The 15,329-nt window shown below is 39.4% G+C and overlaps 1 protein-coding gene across 3 annotated transcripts in view; it reads right to left on the bottom strand.

Annotated features, from left to right (window-relative positions):
• The window catches only part of synj2.L (synaptojanin 2 L homeolog), a 72,246-nt gene extending 58,575 nt beyond the window's left edge, over positions 1-13,671 (bottom strand). Inside the window, exons 1-2 of one of the 3 annotated variants that reach the window (XM_018263087.2) lie at positions 12,772-13,671; positions 4,286-4,372 (exon numbers count right to left, since the gene is read on the bottom strand). In XM_018263087.2, coding sequence (XP_018118576.2) covers positions 4,286-4,372; positions 12,772-12,895 — 211 coding nt within the window. In that variant the 5' untranslated portion in view covers positions 12,896-13,671. Of the gene's footprint in view, positions 1-2,494; positions 2,703-4,285; positions 4,373-12,771 lie in introns of those variants that run through there. The other 2 variants (XM_041562768.1, XM_041562767.1) reach the window with 2 other exon arrangements.
• Positions 13,672-15,329: the final 1,658 nt, after the last annotated feature.

The following is a 15,329-nucleotide window of genomic DNA, read 5'->3' as shown; positions in this document are numbered from 1 at the left end:
CAGAACAAAAATTAGAAAAAAAAGTTGTCTGTCCAAATATTTATGGGCCTAAATGTATATCTATATTGGGGGAAGGCAATATTACATAAGAATAAGAACTATGGGTAGAAACTTCCCTAAAATGTACAGGAACATAATGTGCATAATTGGCTGACTGAGTTTCTTAACTTGTAACTATTTGTATTCAAGTTTTGCTAAACTGCAACTGTATTAACTATAGAAGCAGACTACTTAAAGAGATCCTGTCATAGGAAAACGCATCAGTTAATAGTGCTACTCCAGCAGAATACTGCACTGAAATCCATTTCTCAAAAGAGCAAACAGATTTTTTTATATATAATTTTGAAATCTGACATGGGGCTAGACATTTTGTCAATTTCCAAGTCATGTGACTTGTGCCTGCATTAGGAGAGAAATGCTTTCTGGCAGGCTGCTGTTTTTTCTACTCAATGTAAATTAATGTGTCTCAGTGAGACATGGGTTTTTACTATTGAGTGTTGTTCTTAGGCAGCTGTTATCTTGTGTTAGGGAGCTGCTATCTGGTTACTTTCCCATTGTTCTTTTGTTTGGCTGCTGGGGGGGAGGGGGGGTGATATCACTCCAACTTGCAGTACAGCAGTAAAGAGTGATTGGAGTTTATCAGAGCACAAGTCACATGACTTGGGGCAGCTGGGAAACTGACAATATGTCTAGCCCCATGTCAGATTTCAAAATTGAAAATAAAAAAATCTGTTTGCTCTTTCGAGAAATGGATTTCAGTGCAGAATTCTGCTGGAGCAGCACTATTAACTATTAATTTTTTCCCATGACAGTATCCCTTTAACCTAAAAAAGTGTATACGGTAATACATAAGATAGCTTTCTTCTGCACTATATGGATTATTCCTAAAGATGCCCTATAAGCTTCAACAGTCTTCAACAGGGAAAGCATTCTGCTTTTGGAACTAGGGTTGCCACCCAGCCGGTATTTAACCGGCCCAGCCGGAAAAAAGGGTCTCAAGGCCGGTGCCGGTATTAAAAAAATACCGGCAATTACAGATGCAGCCACTTTGGTTTGTCTGTTTGACACAGAATAACTAAACACAGATATCCCATTTATCTCATTTAACACAGAAAACTGTGTCACAACATCCCATCTAATTAAAGCATTCACCATTGTGAACAATGGTGCTTTGGTATGCTAATGAAAAGGTTAAATGCATTAAATGAGATAAGATAACTTTAGATAACACAGTTTCTTCAATTAACTCTGAGTCATGACGCATTTAACTCACAAATCCAAGTGGCTTCATCTGTACATTGCCGGTAAAATTCTGAGGGGAGGAACCGCCACTTAATTTTAAGCAGCTTCGCTGCTCCCTCCTCCCTCCCTGCTTGAAGTACCCCAGCTATGCAGCGCCGGTCACGGCGCTTACGTGACATGGAAGGTGCGATTCTGGACTGTGGGCTGTGTTTAGGGTTGTCACTGCCGGCTCCGCCCCTTTTTGCTTCATGGTCTGCCCCTTTAGTACCTGTCCCCACCACTGGCCGGTAATTTTATTTTAAAAAGGTGGCAACCCTATTTGGAACTTCCAATGGAGATGTGAAGTGGGCAGTACATTGTTTGTGGGGACTGACCAAGGAGAGAACATCACCCTACAGAGTAGTTCAGAGTTGCAGATCTTCCTTGTAATATGGCTGCAATCCTGCTGGGCTGGTACAGCAACCAAATTGGAACAATATTTATCAAGCATTTGTTAGTGGAACGACATATCCCTTTTAAAAATACAACAACAAAAATTATTCTCTAATGTGTATACTTATGTAAGTAGGTACATTACTGTGAACAAACAGATCTTATTTAATAATAAAATCAGAATAACATGTTTCTTACAGATATGGTTATCTACAGGCAGAAATACAAATGTTCTTTACATAACTCATAAAGGGGAATGTAATTAAAAATCAAAAGCATTATTTAAAATGGCGTCTGCGAAAGTTTCAATGTAAAAATCATGTGCTGGCGAATATTACATTGCACGTTAAAGTGTGCTCTGGAGTTTCATTTAATATTTTTGCAATTGTGAAATTTTATTACATAAACTGAGAATGTTTGCTAAAGCCATTTAGTTGCAAACTTTGCGATTCAGTTGTTGGTGTCGGTAATCCATTAGAAAGGATGCAAACATGGTCGCTAACGTTCGCAAGCTTCTTTGCGCAGGTTTTTTTGCTCTAGACTCCCCCTGATTTATAAATATGCTATGGCATCAAGTATGGAAATCAAGAACTCCCTTTAACAGCTGATTTGCAAACGTAATGGATATGATGGACACCACTGTCTGACCCATCAAATTATCCAACTGATCAGTTCTTGGACCAAATGGACAGATAGCATGCATGCAGTAAAAAAAGAGATTCAGTTCATCTCACTTTTGCTTCTGCAAGGTAAATCAGCACTTGAAATTTCAGACAAACTTTAATTCAATAGAATGGTAGGATGGACTGTTGGAACTAACCTGAAAGCTCACCTGTATATGGCAATATGGTAGAAATCACTATTGAACAATCCTGGGCATGTATGGCCAAGAAACTGCTCCAGCAATGGCCCTGCTACCTGAAGAATCTGCTCCTCTGCAGATCCACAACTTTCCCTCCTCTTGTCTTATGAGTGAGTCACTGTTATAGTCTCCTTTCACACATCAGCTGCAGGAGGTACATTGGGAACTAAAAACAAAAGAACCAGCCAGAAGCATAACAAGGGCACCAGACCCCTGCCAAAAGAATCTTCAGAGGGACCCAGAGTTGCTCCGCCTCCCTTGTCACAACCCCTCTCCCCACCGCATGTTCCTGAGGATCATGCCAAAAGTTAAAGAACTGCAGTTGGGAGGGGGGGGATTTTAATGCTATAGGAAGCAAACCCCCAAGTGCAGGACCCCCATATCCCTTGGCCTCCCAACAAATGTGCATTATCTATATTATTATATTATTAGCTGTAATTTACCAGTCACCCCTGAGTGTGCACGGTTTACTATACAGGACGGAGTGTAAGGACTGCAGGATGCAGGAAGATGGTCCAAAGAATCCATTCAGGCAGTGTAGAGCCATGTAGATCTATCTACTACAACTGATTACTGCAAACAAAAGAACCGAGGAGATTGCCTACTGTCCATATGGAGAGATCTCTCCAAGAAAAGGGTTGTCCTCCCTATTTTAAAATGGATTAATCTCTAGAGAAGTGCACTGACTGTTGGCATAATATTTATTTATAATATATTGTTGCACCATTTGCAGGTACTAGTCACCTAACAGTAACAGAAGCTAATGTAAAACAGTAAGTTTATTTTTCCCCTTGATATTCTGTCAGTGTTATTGGATTTTCACACTCCAGCTGTGGCTAAACCCGTTTATAACTTCTCTTATTGTGCATGCAAACACATACATTATACTTTTTTCCTACATGTAACACGTTCACTTTTTTCCAGGAAGCCTAGTAATTTTTCCGTCGCTTCTGGCAGCTAGTGAAAAGGGAAAATTGGCTTTCATTTATATAGATTTTATATTGTCTTGGAAGGAGTCCAGGATTCAAGAATAATACATTGTTAATGCTGAAACGATTTCCTACGGTCAGATCTGTAGTTCTGATTGGCTGCCTGTTGGGCAATGATGGTATGGCATGTTTAATTTAACTTTCAAATTATTTGTTTTTTTAATTATTAGCATCTCATCTGACTCTTTCCAGCTTTCAAATGCTCTGTAAGAATACAAATGTATTGTTATTGCTACTTTTTACTACTGAACTTTCTATTCAGGTCTCTCCTAGTCATATTCCAGTCTCTTATACGAATCAGTGCATGGTTGCTAGGGTTATATGGGTCCTAGCAACCAGATTGCTGAAATTGCAAACTTGAGAGCTGCTGAATAAAAATCAAAATAACTCAAAAACCACAAATAACAAAAAATGAAAATAAATTGCAAAGTGCCTCAGAATATCACTCTCTACATCATACTTGAACAACCCCTTTAATCCATAATACTGTGTGTGACTACGGTTGGAAACCTGTTCATGCCCTCTATCTTACCACATTTTACTGTGAGCGTGTTGACAGGCTGAAGCCGTGCCTGTCAGTGTATTTGCAGAAAAGGGCCGCTAGAGTGCTGATCACATTTTCCCCACTGGCATATCTACACAAGCAGAGAAAAAGCACCGTGTGCCCCTGGCCCTATAAACATGATAATTTTTATATGCCTGGCACCCAAAACAACAAAACACTTCTCACAAACACCTTTAAAAACAATCTTTAACTTACCTGATTTTAGACAAAGCTCACCCAGGCAGCCATAAGCATCTTGAAGTCTCTCATATTGTCCCCTAATAACCTCTTTTTCATTAGGTGCTGCAAAAATGAAAAACAAACTTTTTAAATTTTCATTTGATAAACCACATTTTTGTAATTGTATATTTGTGCCAAACACAGGCAAACCTTTAAAAAAAATGATATCTATAAATATGTGTGTGTGTAGCATAACACAGGAGTTAGCATAAGAACCAATATGTTGGCCCCATTATGATTTTAGAGTTATTTGTACATGTGCTTGCAACTGAAATAGGGATTTGTCCATTTATGCACTGCTGGTTCTAACTTTTGAAACAATGTTGCAGAAGCAAGCTCTCCTTCAGACAAGACTCCATTTCTCACAATGTTTTGCTTGCTTCTTCACAGACCTGTTAAACGGGTTTTTGATACACTGTACATTCAATAGTTCAAAACAGTAGTTCATCAAATATCAAGGATGACACAGATTGTTCTTTCAACAGCAATTACTGTACATTACATTTGAATTTTTATGAAACAAAAAATTAAAATATTTAAGTTAAATATATGTGGAAAGTTGCTTAGAATTATATTTTTCCTAATAAGGCAACATTCTATTTTTGAGTTTACAACACCTTCACCTGTTTGCGTAGAGTCATAATCTGGTGCAGATAAATGACTTTAAGATTATAGGAATATTGCTATTAGAATCAATAGGGGGAATGATGAATACATGGAGATGTCTCTGATCTGATCTAATTATGTGGAGAGGAATAGGAAGTCTTTACACCCTATGGCTGTTTAAGAAGAAGGAAACCTATAACATGTGCGTAATCAAAGTTTATCATTACAGCCAATCTATTATACATAACACAAGAGAACAAATGCATATATTACCAGCTGCCATATTTAATATTTATAAGCCTAGAACGTTTTTTTTTTATTATTATTTGCAAATATTCTGACTTTATCAATACTTGTGGTAAGCATACAGTATGGCAGCATGTTGCCATTAAAATTGAAGTAGCAAATTGTAATGAAGTGTCCAAATATTAGCAGTAAACACGCAAACTAGGTCACATGTCAGTTTTTTTTGCATAGCATATTCTAAATATTTTGAAAGCATACTCGTAATTTACAGAATGTCTCCAAAAGCATTACTTTTTAAAGCTGCCAACAGAGAAGCAGATATAAGCTGCCTCTTAACTGACCTCACTCTCCTGGAATGTCAATAAGTCAATAGCAGCAACAACTGAGCAAGCTGAGGATAAAATGAATCATTCAGAAAACAATAGTTACACAAACAATTACTTTGTCGTGCAGAACAAAATGCAGGATCTTTCACACAATAGCATTGGTACCAAGAGGTTCACACAGATACTGAAACAAACTCTGCAATGTCATCACCAGGATCCAATATTTTGGGAAGGGCACCTCTTTTTTTTATTTTTTTAAAATACTATGTTTTTGGGGCTTGAGCTTGCTAAATTTCCATGCCACAGTCAATTCATATTCCACCTGTTGGGCAAAAATATTTTCCTCAACCAAAGGTGCGGGCTAATAGAGCCCTCACTCTGGTTGGGGGTAACAGTAGTTTTTATCAAATTGCCACTGTCAGTACTAGGACACCTTCATCGGGAGGAAGCTCCTGGTTTGAACGGCCATGTTGGGGCATACACTTGCGCATAATGAGCGAATGCCGCAACATGATGCGTGTGACATAAGAAGTTCATTAAGCACATGCGTTCTGCACAACATGGCTAGTCGCACCTGGAGCTCCCTCCAGGTTCAAGTGTCCTAGCGCTGGCGGGGGTAAAAAACTAGTTACCCCCCCCCCACACTGGAGTGCGGGCTCTGTTAGCTATTGGTTGGGGAAAATATTTTAGCCCAACAGGTGCCCTTTAAGGAGCACTGGAAGTTGGGTTTGCAGCCTGCTTTTTTCCCTGCTCAAGTCCAAGGCAAGCACTGAAGTAGTATCAAAATGTTGTCAGTAGCTCTTTAACACCTCTAAGCAGTTGTGTCTGAATGCTCTGTTACAGAACCATAAAGCTTGACAGAAATGCTGCTTTGTGTGAAAAAATAAGAAATTGGGTTAAAATCAGACATGGCTGTTTCTTGGTACTGCTCACCTCCATTATGTGATGTTTCTGCACCTGACAGTTGGACACATTTCAGTCCATTCATTGGCTAATATGACCTAGGTCTGAGTGTGAGCACAGTGCCTAATATGTGCCAGAGGATAGACTTCAGTACTTAAACAGAAGCTGTCATGGAAATGTAATTTAATATAAGTTTCATCATACTGAATTAAAAATGTTTTTAAATATAATTGATTAAATATTCTGACCCGTTTCTGAAATAATCAAGTTAATCTTCACTAATCCCCTCTCAACAATGGCCTCTCTTCACACAAGATATGATAGCCTGTTTGTAACTTGCTTAAAAAATAGTTCTTAATTTTACCTTGAAAATAATGTGTATGCAAATGAAGAGCAAAAGTATGTCAAGTTTAACACTGGAAATGTCAGCAAATTACTGAATACAGCATGCAAATCGTCATCTGTTATCCGTTTCTTGCTTTGCATGATAAACATTTGAGCTGAAATAACATGCCTACTATGCAAACTGTCAGAATACAACGGACATCACACTGGTATTGCTGCACTGAATGTATTTCGTTCTGATGGAAGGAGGCACACAGCCTGAAGTAGGGAAGATTCAGATGTTAATAGTTCTGACTCACTATCACTGGGTTTCAGAGAGGAGGGGTTATTATCCGCCTGGAGAACACACGGGTTACCAAGTTAGCACAACAAAAAGCCTTTCAAAAAAATAAAAAGTTTAGGAGACAGCTTTAAAAAAATTAAAAAAAAAGGACAGACACTACAACATGGAAAACCCCTTGACTGAATCTCATGATGCCAAATATCCTTGGCACCCTGTCAGCCAAGATCTGCACTCACGAAGGAGAATCTGCAAAACAGTTGTACACACTTATTTGTCACCATGCAATGCGCCTTTCAAACAATGGCCGACAAAATATTAAAGGCACTATAAACCGGGCATGTCCGTACCATTACAGTACAAGCAGATTCCATACACAGAGATGGAGGAACTTGAGCAACAGATCTAGGCAATTAAAAAAATATCCACAATAAATGTGTCACATAGAATATACCAGCTGTTCTAGGACTGAATGTATTCTGAAAATAACGTCACCAGCCACTAAAGCAGCTGCAACAACATACAAATTGAAGCAACTGCAGCACACATTTTGGCTCACGCTATAACTGCTATTGGGAAACGTCCTGCATGAACACATAGATATTGTCACTGCACGCTGGCAGCCAACTTGCAAAACCACAGCTATAGATACTGCTTGTACATGGCACTTTATTATATATATATATATATATATATATATATATTTGTATGAGTTCTTCCTCTTCTCAAGAGTCAGACATCAATGCTGGATGTAACTGGCAGGAGAAGTGTATATCACATAAATTACTGAATATATCAAAGGGCTTTAGCTAACTGCAAAACAATCCAGGCCAAGTCTTTGCCTCCTCCTATTTGCCTACTGACTCATTCTTCCTTACAGATAAAAAGCAGGCTTTACAGTTACAACTCATATCTTGTCAATTAACATAGCAATTTTTTTATTTTTGCCCAAAACGAAGTCAGCTCCTGTGTTTCAATCTTATTTCTGGCGCATCAAAAGACACCCATTTTGACACCCATTTACATTAACAATAGCATCTGCAATAAATCTTGGGTTTTTTTTGAGACAAAAGACAACACTTTTGAACGGTTTATAAGAATTTATAATATGTTGTATTAATAAAGTAATTATTATAGATGTATCAATATTTTATCAAAAGTAATTATTGCTAATTAGTTAATATTCGTGATTATTTTAATTTATTAATATAAAAGAATTTACTACTAATAAGTAACACTCTACTCCTCTTATGACTAAGGGGGTTATTTACTAAAATCCGATTTTATGTCATTGTTCCAATAAAAAAAGCTTGATCAAACTCCTATTCCTGATTTTACCTCATTTATTAATAAAATAACTCAAATAAATCAGAAAAAAGCAAAAATCCAAATCATCGCTCAATTTATAAACCCAGAATATTTTGGATTTTCATGCTTAACTCAGTGTAAACAACGATATCTTCTAATTGGGTAAGGTACATCTCCCATTCACTTATACATGACCTCAACAGGTCTGTGGATTTTCAGATTCGGGCATATAAGGGGTATAATAAATCTCAAAAAATTTGAGTTTTTTTGTTCTATGAAAAATTCAAGTTTTTGCCCCAAAAAGCCTGACAAGTAGTTAGTAAATTACCCCCTAAGTTTTGTTAACAAAAAACACGTTAAAGCTGCCTCTGTAATGGGTACTGAATAAACCAACATTGCTTTTACTTTGCCTATTGATGGATTGCTCATTAAAGAGGTGGTTCAACTTTAAGTTCACTTTTAGTATGTTATAGAACGGCCAATTCTAAGAAACTTTTCAATAGGTCTTCATTATTTATTTTTTGTAGTCTTTTATTTGCTGTCTTCTACTGACTCTTTCCAGCTTTCAAATGGGGGTCACTGACCCCATTTAAAACAAAACAAATGCTCGGTAAAGCTACACATTTGTTATTATTGCTACTAGTATTATTCATCTTTCTATTCAGTTCCTCTACTATTCATATTTCAGTCTCTTATTCAGATCAATGCATGGTTGCTAGGGTAATTTGGACCCTAGCAACCAGATTGCTGAAATTGCAAACTGGAGAACAACTGAATAAAAAGCTAAATAACTTGAAAACCCACCAGTAATAAAAATGTAAAAGTGATAGCAAATTGTCTCAGAATATCACTCTCTACATCATACTGAAAGTTAACTCAAAGATGACCAACCCTTTTAAGTGCTTGCTCAAGTTCATATGGGTGATTTTGCTCTCCTAGCTAAAGGCTAAGGACAGTGCACCTGGGCCTGCATGTGACCTCAGTGAGGTCTATTATCTGGTTTATATAATTCTTCTCCAGTTAGAGTCACTAATGCTTGCTGGTCATGTAACAAACTGATGTCACATCTGTCCCACTATACAATTTTGTTGCTTAATTTGACAAAATGCATTTTGTGGGTGGTGAGAGAAAATTGTGTAAATTCTGGTATAATTAGGCAATAATTTTTGTGCTAGACTTTGGTAAACCATGCAAAACAGCTTACATAGTGTGATACTTAACAGAAGTGATCACAGTTTAGTAAACCTGCTCTGATTTTTTTTTTTTGGTTGGCACAAGTCATTAGGGCTAATGAAAGACCAACCGTTGTCATAGTGCTAAAATAGCCTCAAAGGTGAAGATTGCCACCTTCAAATGCCAGCTTCCAACGTCCGGGTTCTTCTTTTGTGACGTCACCATTGGGGGTGGATTTATAAAAGGAACCCTGAAGTCTGGCTCGGGTGGTTATGGGTTGGAGAGGTCCCGACCCACACATCACTACTAGGAATGCCAACTTTACTGAAAAAAAAAAGCAGCCTTACTTATTCTTTTATTTGCACCCTGTATTAATAAAAATATAGGGGTACATTTCAAGCAAATACTTATATAGGTATGGAACCAGTTCTCCAGAATGCTTGGGACTAGTGATGTGTGGGTTGAGAATTTCGCCCCGCGGTGACGTCACAAAAGGGGTGGCGGAAGTCTACAAATTCAGGCGCCAGAAGCTGGCAGTACTAGGTCGCGGGCGGGGAGAGCAGGAGAAGAGCTTGACCTGCAACCCGCGCATTTTGTCCAGGGGTCGGCTCGCACATCACTACTTGGGACCTGTGGTTTTCAAGATAAGGGATCTTTCCATAATTTGGATCTCCATAATTTAAATCTGCTAAAATGTATTTAAACATTAAATAAACCCATTAAGATTGTTTTGCCTCCAATAAGAATAAATTGTATCTTAGTTGGTATCAAGTGCAGGTATAGGATCCGTTAACCGAAAAACCCGTTATCCAGAAAGCTCCAAATTATGGGAAACCCATCTCTCATAGACTCCATTATAATCAAATAATCCAAATTTTTAAAAATTATTTCATTTTTCTCTGTAATAATAAAACAGTACCTTGTACTTGATCCAAACTAAGATCTAATTAATGCTTATTGAAGGCAAAACAATCCTACTGGATCACAATCATGTTAAAATCTTTTTTAGTAGACTTAAGGTATGACTATCCAAATTAGGGAAAGACCAGTTATCTGGAAAACCCCAGGTCCCAAGCATTCTGGATAACAGGTCCCATACATTTTAAAATCTGATTTGCTTGTACAGGTATGGGACCTGTTATCCAGAATGCTTGGAAATACATGTAATTTGATTAAAATGGAGTCTATGGGACATGGCTATTCTGTACTTCAGAGTTTTTGGGATAACAGGTTTCTGGATAACAGATCCTATACCGGTACATGCACATCCACAATTGCATATAACAGTATGGCAACAGTGGCAAAATGTGTCCACTTTAAACTGTTTTACAACTTTTTCAAAAATATACACAAATCTAAAAAAAGGCACATTAGCATTTGGATCAGTTTTAAGCCAAATCTTCAGTGTAGAATTTGGTAAAACACATACAAGCTCACATTTTATAAATACCATAGGGCTCTCATTTTAAAACATAACAATGAAGTGCAGCTGCCAATAACCTTAACTCTACGGCAAAAGTTTCCAGACTGAGACTTCTTCAGTTTAAGCCACCATGGGAGGTACTGTATAAACTGTTCACGTTATCCAAATGCAGACGCACACCCTGGCCCTCCTGGAAAAAATGGATCCCTGGTGCTCAGCAAATAGGGCAACCCATTGGCAATAAAGAGCAAAAAAAGTTCACTGGCACACAGGTAATGTTGGCAGGGTAAAACCCTTGCTTTAAATTTATTTAGTGCGGCATGCTAGCATTTCGTTCATCCTGCCAGCATTACTTGTGTGCCAGTGAACTTTTTTGCTCTTTTTTGGTTAAAACTGTCATCAGGACCCCCTTATGGCAAAGAAACAGCTATAGGAAAACCAGTCATCTAGCCATAGATCCAAGTATATTTAAACTAGCAAATAGACATTTCACCCTAAATCTCACCCAGGCTGAACATGAGGCTAAGCTTTCAGGTGTATATAAGATAGAAAAACTTAAAACACTTTGTAGGCCACAGGAATAAACCAATATTAATTGAATACTGAATGAATACTGTAAATTTAGCACAGAAGACCATGGGTGTGTCTCAGTATGAGAGATAACTAAGGAAAGATAAGCACTAATGCAATCTGCTTCCCTGGCTCTTGCCATCTACTGGGAAGATCCTTAGAGTAATGTCTATTAAATCTGGTGGTGCTTTGAAAAGCTTCCAGGTCAAAACAAAAAGCCCCACAAATAAGTAAGAATGTATGCCGAAGATTTTGCCCACACTGTATATTATGTACAGAGATTCCATTTTATCCAAATAATCCACATTTTTAAAAATGATTAACTTTTACTCTGTAGTAATAAAGCATTACCTTGTATATTATACAAACTAAGATATAATTAATCCTTATTGGAAGCAAAACCAGCCTATTGGGTTTATTTAATGTTTACATGATTTTCTAGTAGTAAGGAGATCCAAATTACAGTAAGACCAGTTATCCAGAAAGCCCCAGATCCTGAGCATTCTGGATAAAGGGTCACATGTTACATAAGCCAATATATATATATATATATATATATATATATATATATATATATATATATATATATATATACATATATATATATGCCATTGGATAGGTACAGGCGGCCATTTACACAGCTCTGCCCTGTCAGTCACTCACTCACTAATAGGTGAAATGAACTTTCCATAAGCATACACTGTAATCCTGGCACCTGCCATTTGCACCACACAGGTAATACTGACCAGACCTGTAAGAGTGTAAAGAATGTTAACTGTAGGAATGGGTTTTGAGTAGGGATGCACCAAATCCAGGATTCGGCCGAATCCTTCTGCCCGGCCAAACCGAATCCGAATTTGCATAGGCAAATTAGGGGTGGGGAGGGAAATAGAGTGACTTTTTGTCACAAAACAAGGAAGTAAAATATGTTTGCCCCTTCCCACCCCTAATTTGCATATGCAAATTAGGATTCGGATTCTGTATAAAACCAAATCTTTAGCGAAGGATTCGGGGTTTGGTCGAATCCAAAATAGTGGATTAGGTGCATCCCTAGTTGTTATGTTAGAGACGTTTGAGAAAGATGAATAAATCCGAGAGAAAGTGATATGCATGGGTGGAAATAATTTCCAGATAAAATATCTGCCCAGTAACAACTGTAGCCCATGGTGGGAGTAATTGGGTGGCCTTCCAGCTGCTGAACTCGCAGCATCTGTGGTGACACTGCATTTGTATTGACTGTGGAGGGGTGTAGGCAAGGCAGCCAGTGGCAGCTGATACTTACTGAGGGTGGCCACTGTGCCCGACTCGAAGAGCAGACAGTCCTCCCTGTTGCGGGACTCGAGAAGGACACTATAAGGGGCAGGCTCGTGCCTGACGTGCACTTTCAGCGCTTTACTCAGAGCCATTGTTCCGTGTGGGGCCGGGTAGGGCACAAGCAAAGTGCCAGTACAGCAGGCAGACACCACACAGGGGATTTAGGACCCCATCATTCCTCATGAATGTACAGCAGGGAGGGGTAGTAACTGTGCCAGCAATGGATATAACTTGGCACCCTCCAGTCCAGAGACCCTCAGCCCGGTGACACTCACAGCCAAGCCCGGCCCAGTAGCCACATCTTCAGTTTGTGCAGCCAGTGGCTATGGGAGTGAGGGACCCGCAAACCAGTTGCTCTGTCACAGGGACTCGCCTACTTCTTAATCTGGATCAGAATTTAATCATTTCCCGCTCCTATTTCCAGCCGCCGCCGCCGGGGAGAGGACGCTCATTGGAAGCAGTGCAGCAGACTGAGTCGTGCGCAGCCCGGAGCTGTCAGACTGGAAGGACCGGGATCAAGTAGCCCGTAGTTCTAATCCAGCATCATATATAACCTTCGGGCACATCACGTGATTTCCATCCTTATAGTTGTTGGTGATCTCATATTCAGGCTGCGATGGTTCAGCTCTGTTGCAATTGTGTTTCTTTTCCTGGAATCTTTTTACCCTTCGGGAGTTTAGAGAGTTTTCTTGTGGAGCCTGCAGGGAGTTTACTTTCTTCCTCCTCAGCTCGCTCCTCCTTCCTTGTTGGGCAGGTGAAGCCCATTGGCGCCCTCTAGCGCTTGCAATGTACAAATCAATGGCATGAACTACAGGAACAAGAACCAGTTTTACTTGTATCGGATGCTCCTCCTTATTTTACTTTGGTTTGGTGTGTACTGAAAGCATTCCTTACTGAATTCATGATTCCACATCTGCTGGCAGGTGTGGTGTTTATACAAATGGCCTGTAGGTGTCACTGTGCACATGAGCTGTTCATGCACAATACTTTCTATACAGCTTGGGGTGTTAGAGTAAAGCTACTGTTGATGTGTAATGGCTGCATGAACCTGCTAATAAAGCCCTGTTATACTCTGGTGCTGCTATAAATCTCTCATGAATTATTTCTGGAAAGAAGTGTTTTCTTATGTTTCAGTTGTTCAGTTCCAGTCCATGTTGTGTCTCCTGGCTGACTCTAGCCATGTTCCCTCTACAATTCTCTACATGTGTTTGCCATTTTTAAGTGTTTCAAATCCTCTTCTTCCTACTGTTAAACACACACTAGCCCTGTTTTGTAGAGTTCCAGACTGATCACGTAATAATACATATATGCAAAATATACCCTTATAATAAGGGCCGCCCAGCTGCCATCAGAAATCACAGGCCGTACAACAACATTTTCCCCAGCCCAGTGCCTAGGGTTGCCACCTGGCCGGTATTTTACCGGCCTGGCCAGTAAAATGTCAAAATACCAGCCAGTGCGCATGCGTGGAAGGGCGCGCACACATCAAAAAACAACTGAGCTGCAGCCACAGCTTAAGGACACAAGGGTCCGGACTAGGGGAAGGGCTCAGAAGAGGTACGTGCTTGGCGCCCCTCTGCCTTTGCGCCCTAGGCACTTGCCTCTTCTGCCTACCCCTAGTTCCGGCCCTGAAAGCTGGCCATAGACGCAAAGATCCGATCGTTCGAATCCTCGAACGATTGGACTTCCCCATCTCCCGACCTGCCACTAACCTTCAGTTTAAATAAAGTAGTAAAGCCGATTTTCTGCCCCTACAGCAATCGTACGAAAGTTGATGTCCGACAAAGCTCCCACTCCCACTGAAAATCGTCAGATCAGCAATATATGCAGAGATATTATCGGCAGCCGACAGAAATCTTTTAACCTGGTCAATCGTCCAAACGTCCGATCTCCATGGGACGAAAAATGTCGGGACTCTCCACACACGGTCCCAAAATCGTACGAATCCAGGATTTGTACGATTGGATCTTTGCATCTATGGCCAGCTTTATGCTGGCAATGATTCGCCAGCGTTACCGTTTTTAGGCACTTCACTGATTTACTAACGGGCGCGGGCGTAACTTCACTAGTGAAAGAGACAGACGCTAGTGCTCATGCGCACTTTCTCATTTGCAGATTTTACTGAACGTTGCCTCTTTTGCCAGACTTGCCTTCACCAGCTCAGACCATGCAAAGTGCAAAGGAGTACATAGATCTTCCTCATTCTTCTGTTACTTACATCATATTTTTAAGTGGAAAAAGTTTCTAATTCCAAAAAACTTTTCCTTTTTTTCCTTTTTTCAGAGTGATAGCCTGCAAAAGTCCTTAAAATAGTTTTTTTGGGTAATCGGGTTCCCCCATACATTTTCTAACATATGGAATATTAACTATACAGTGGGCTCATGTGTAGGGCATTATAACAACTCTATTGTCTTTATTAAGGTTGTGTAATGTATTTGCTGCAACATATACGTCAGTTTTCCCCAAATAGAGTGAATTGGATAGACCTGATTGTGCTGTACAAAGCCCACAGTTTGTAATCTGAGG

This window comes from Xenopus laevis, chromosome 5L (assembly GCF_017654675.1).
Source record: "Xenopus laevis strain J_2021 chromosome 5L, Xenopus_laevis_v10.1, whole genome shotgun sequence".
Classification (NCBI taxonomy): domain Eukaryota; kingdom Metazoa; phylum Chordata; class Amphibia; order Anura; family Pipidae; genus Xenopus; species Xenopus laevis.
Note: the sequence above shows the minus strand (reverse complement) of the source record. Positions and strands in the feature narration are given on the sequence as shown.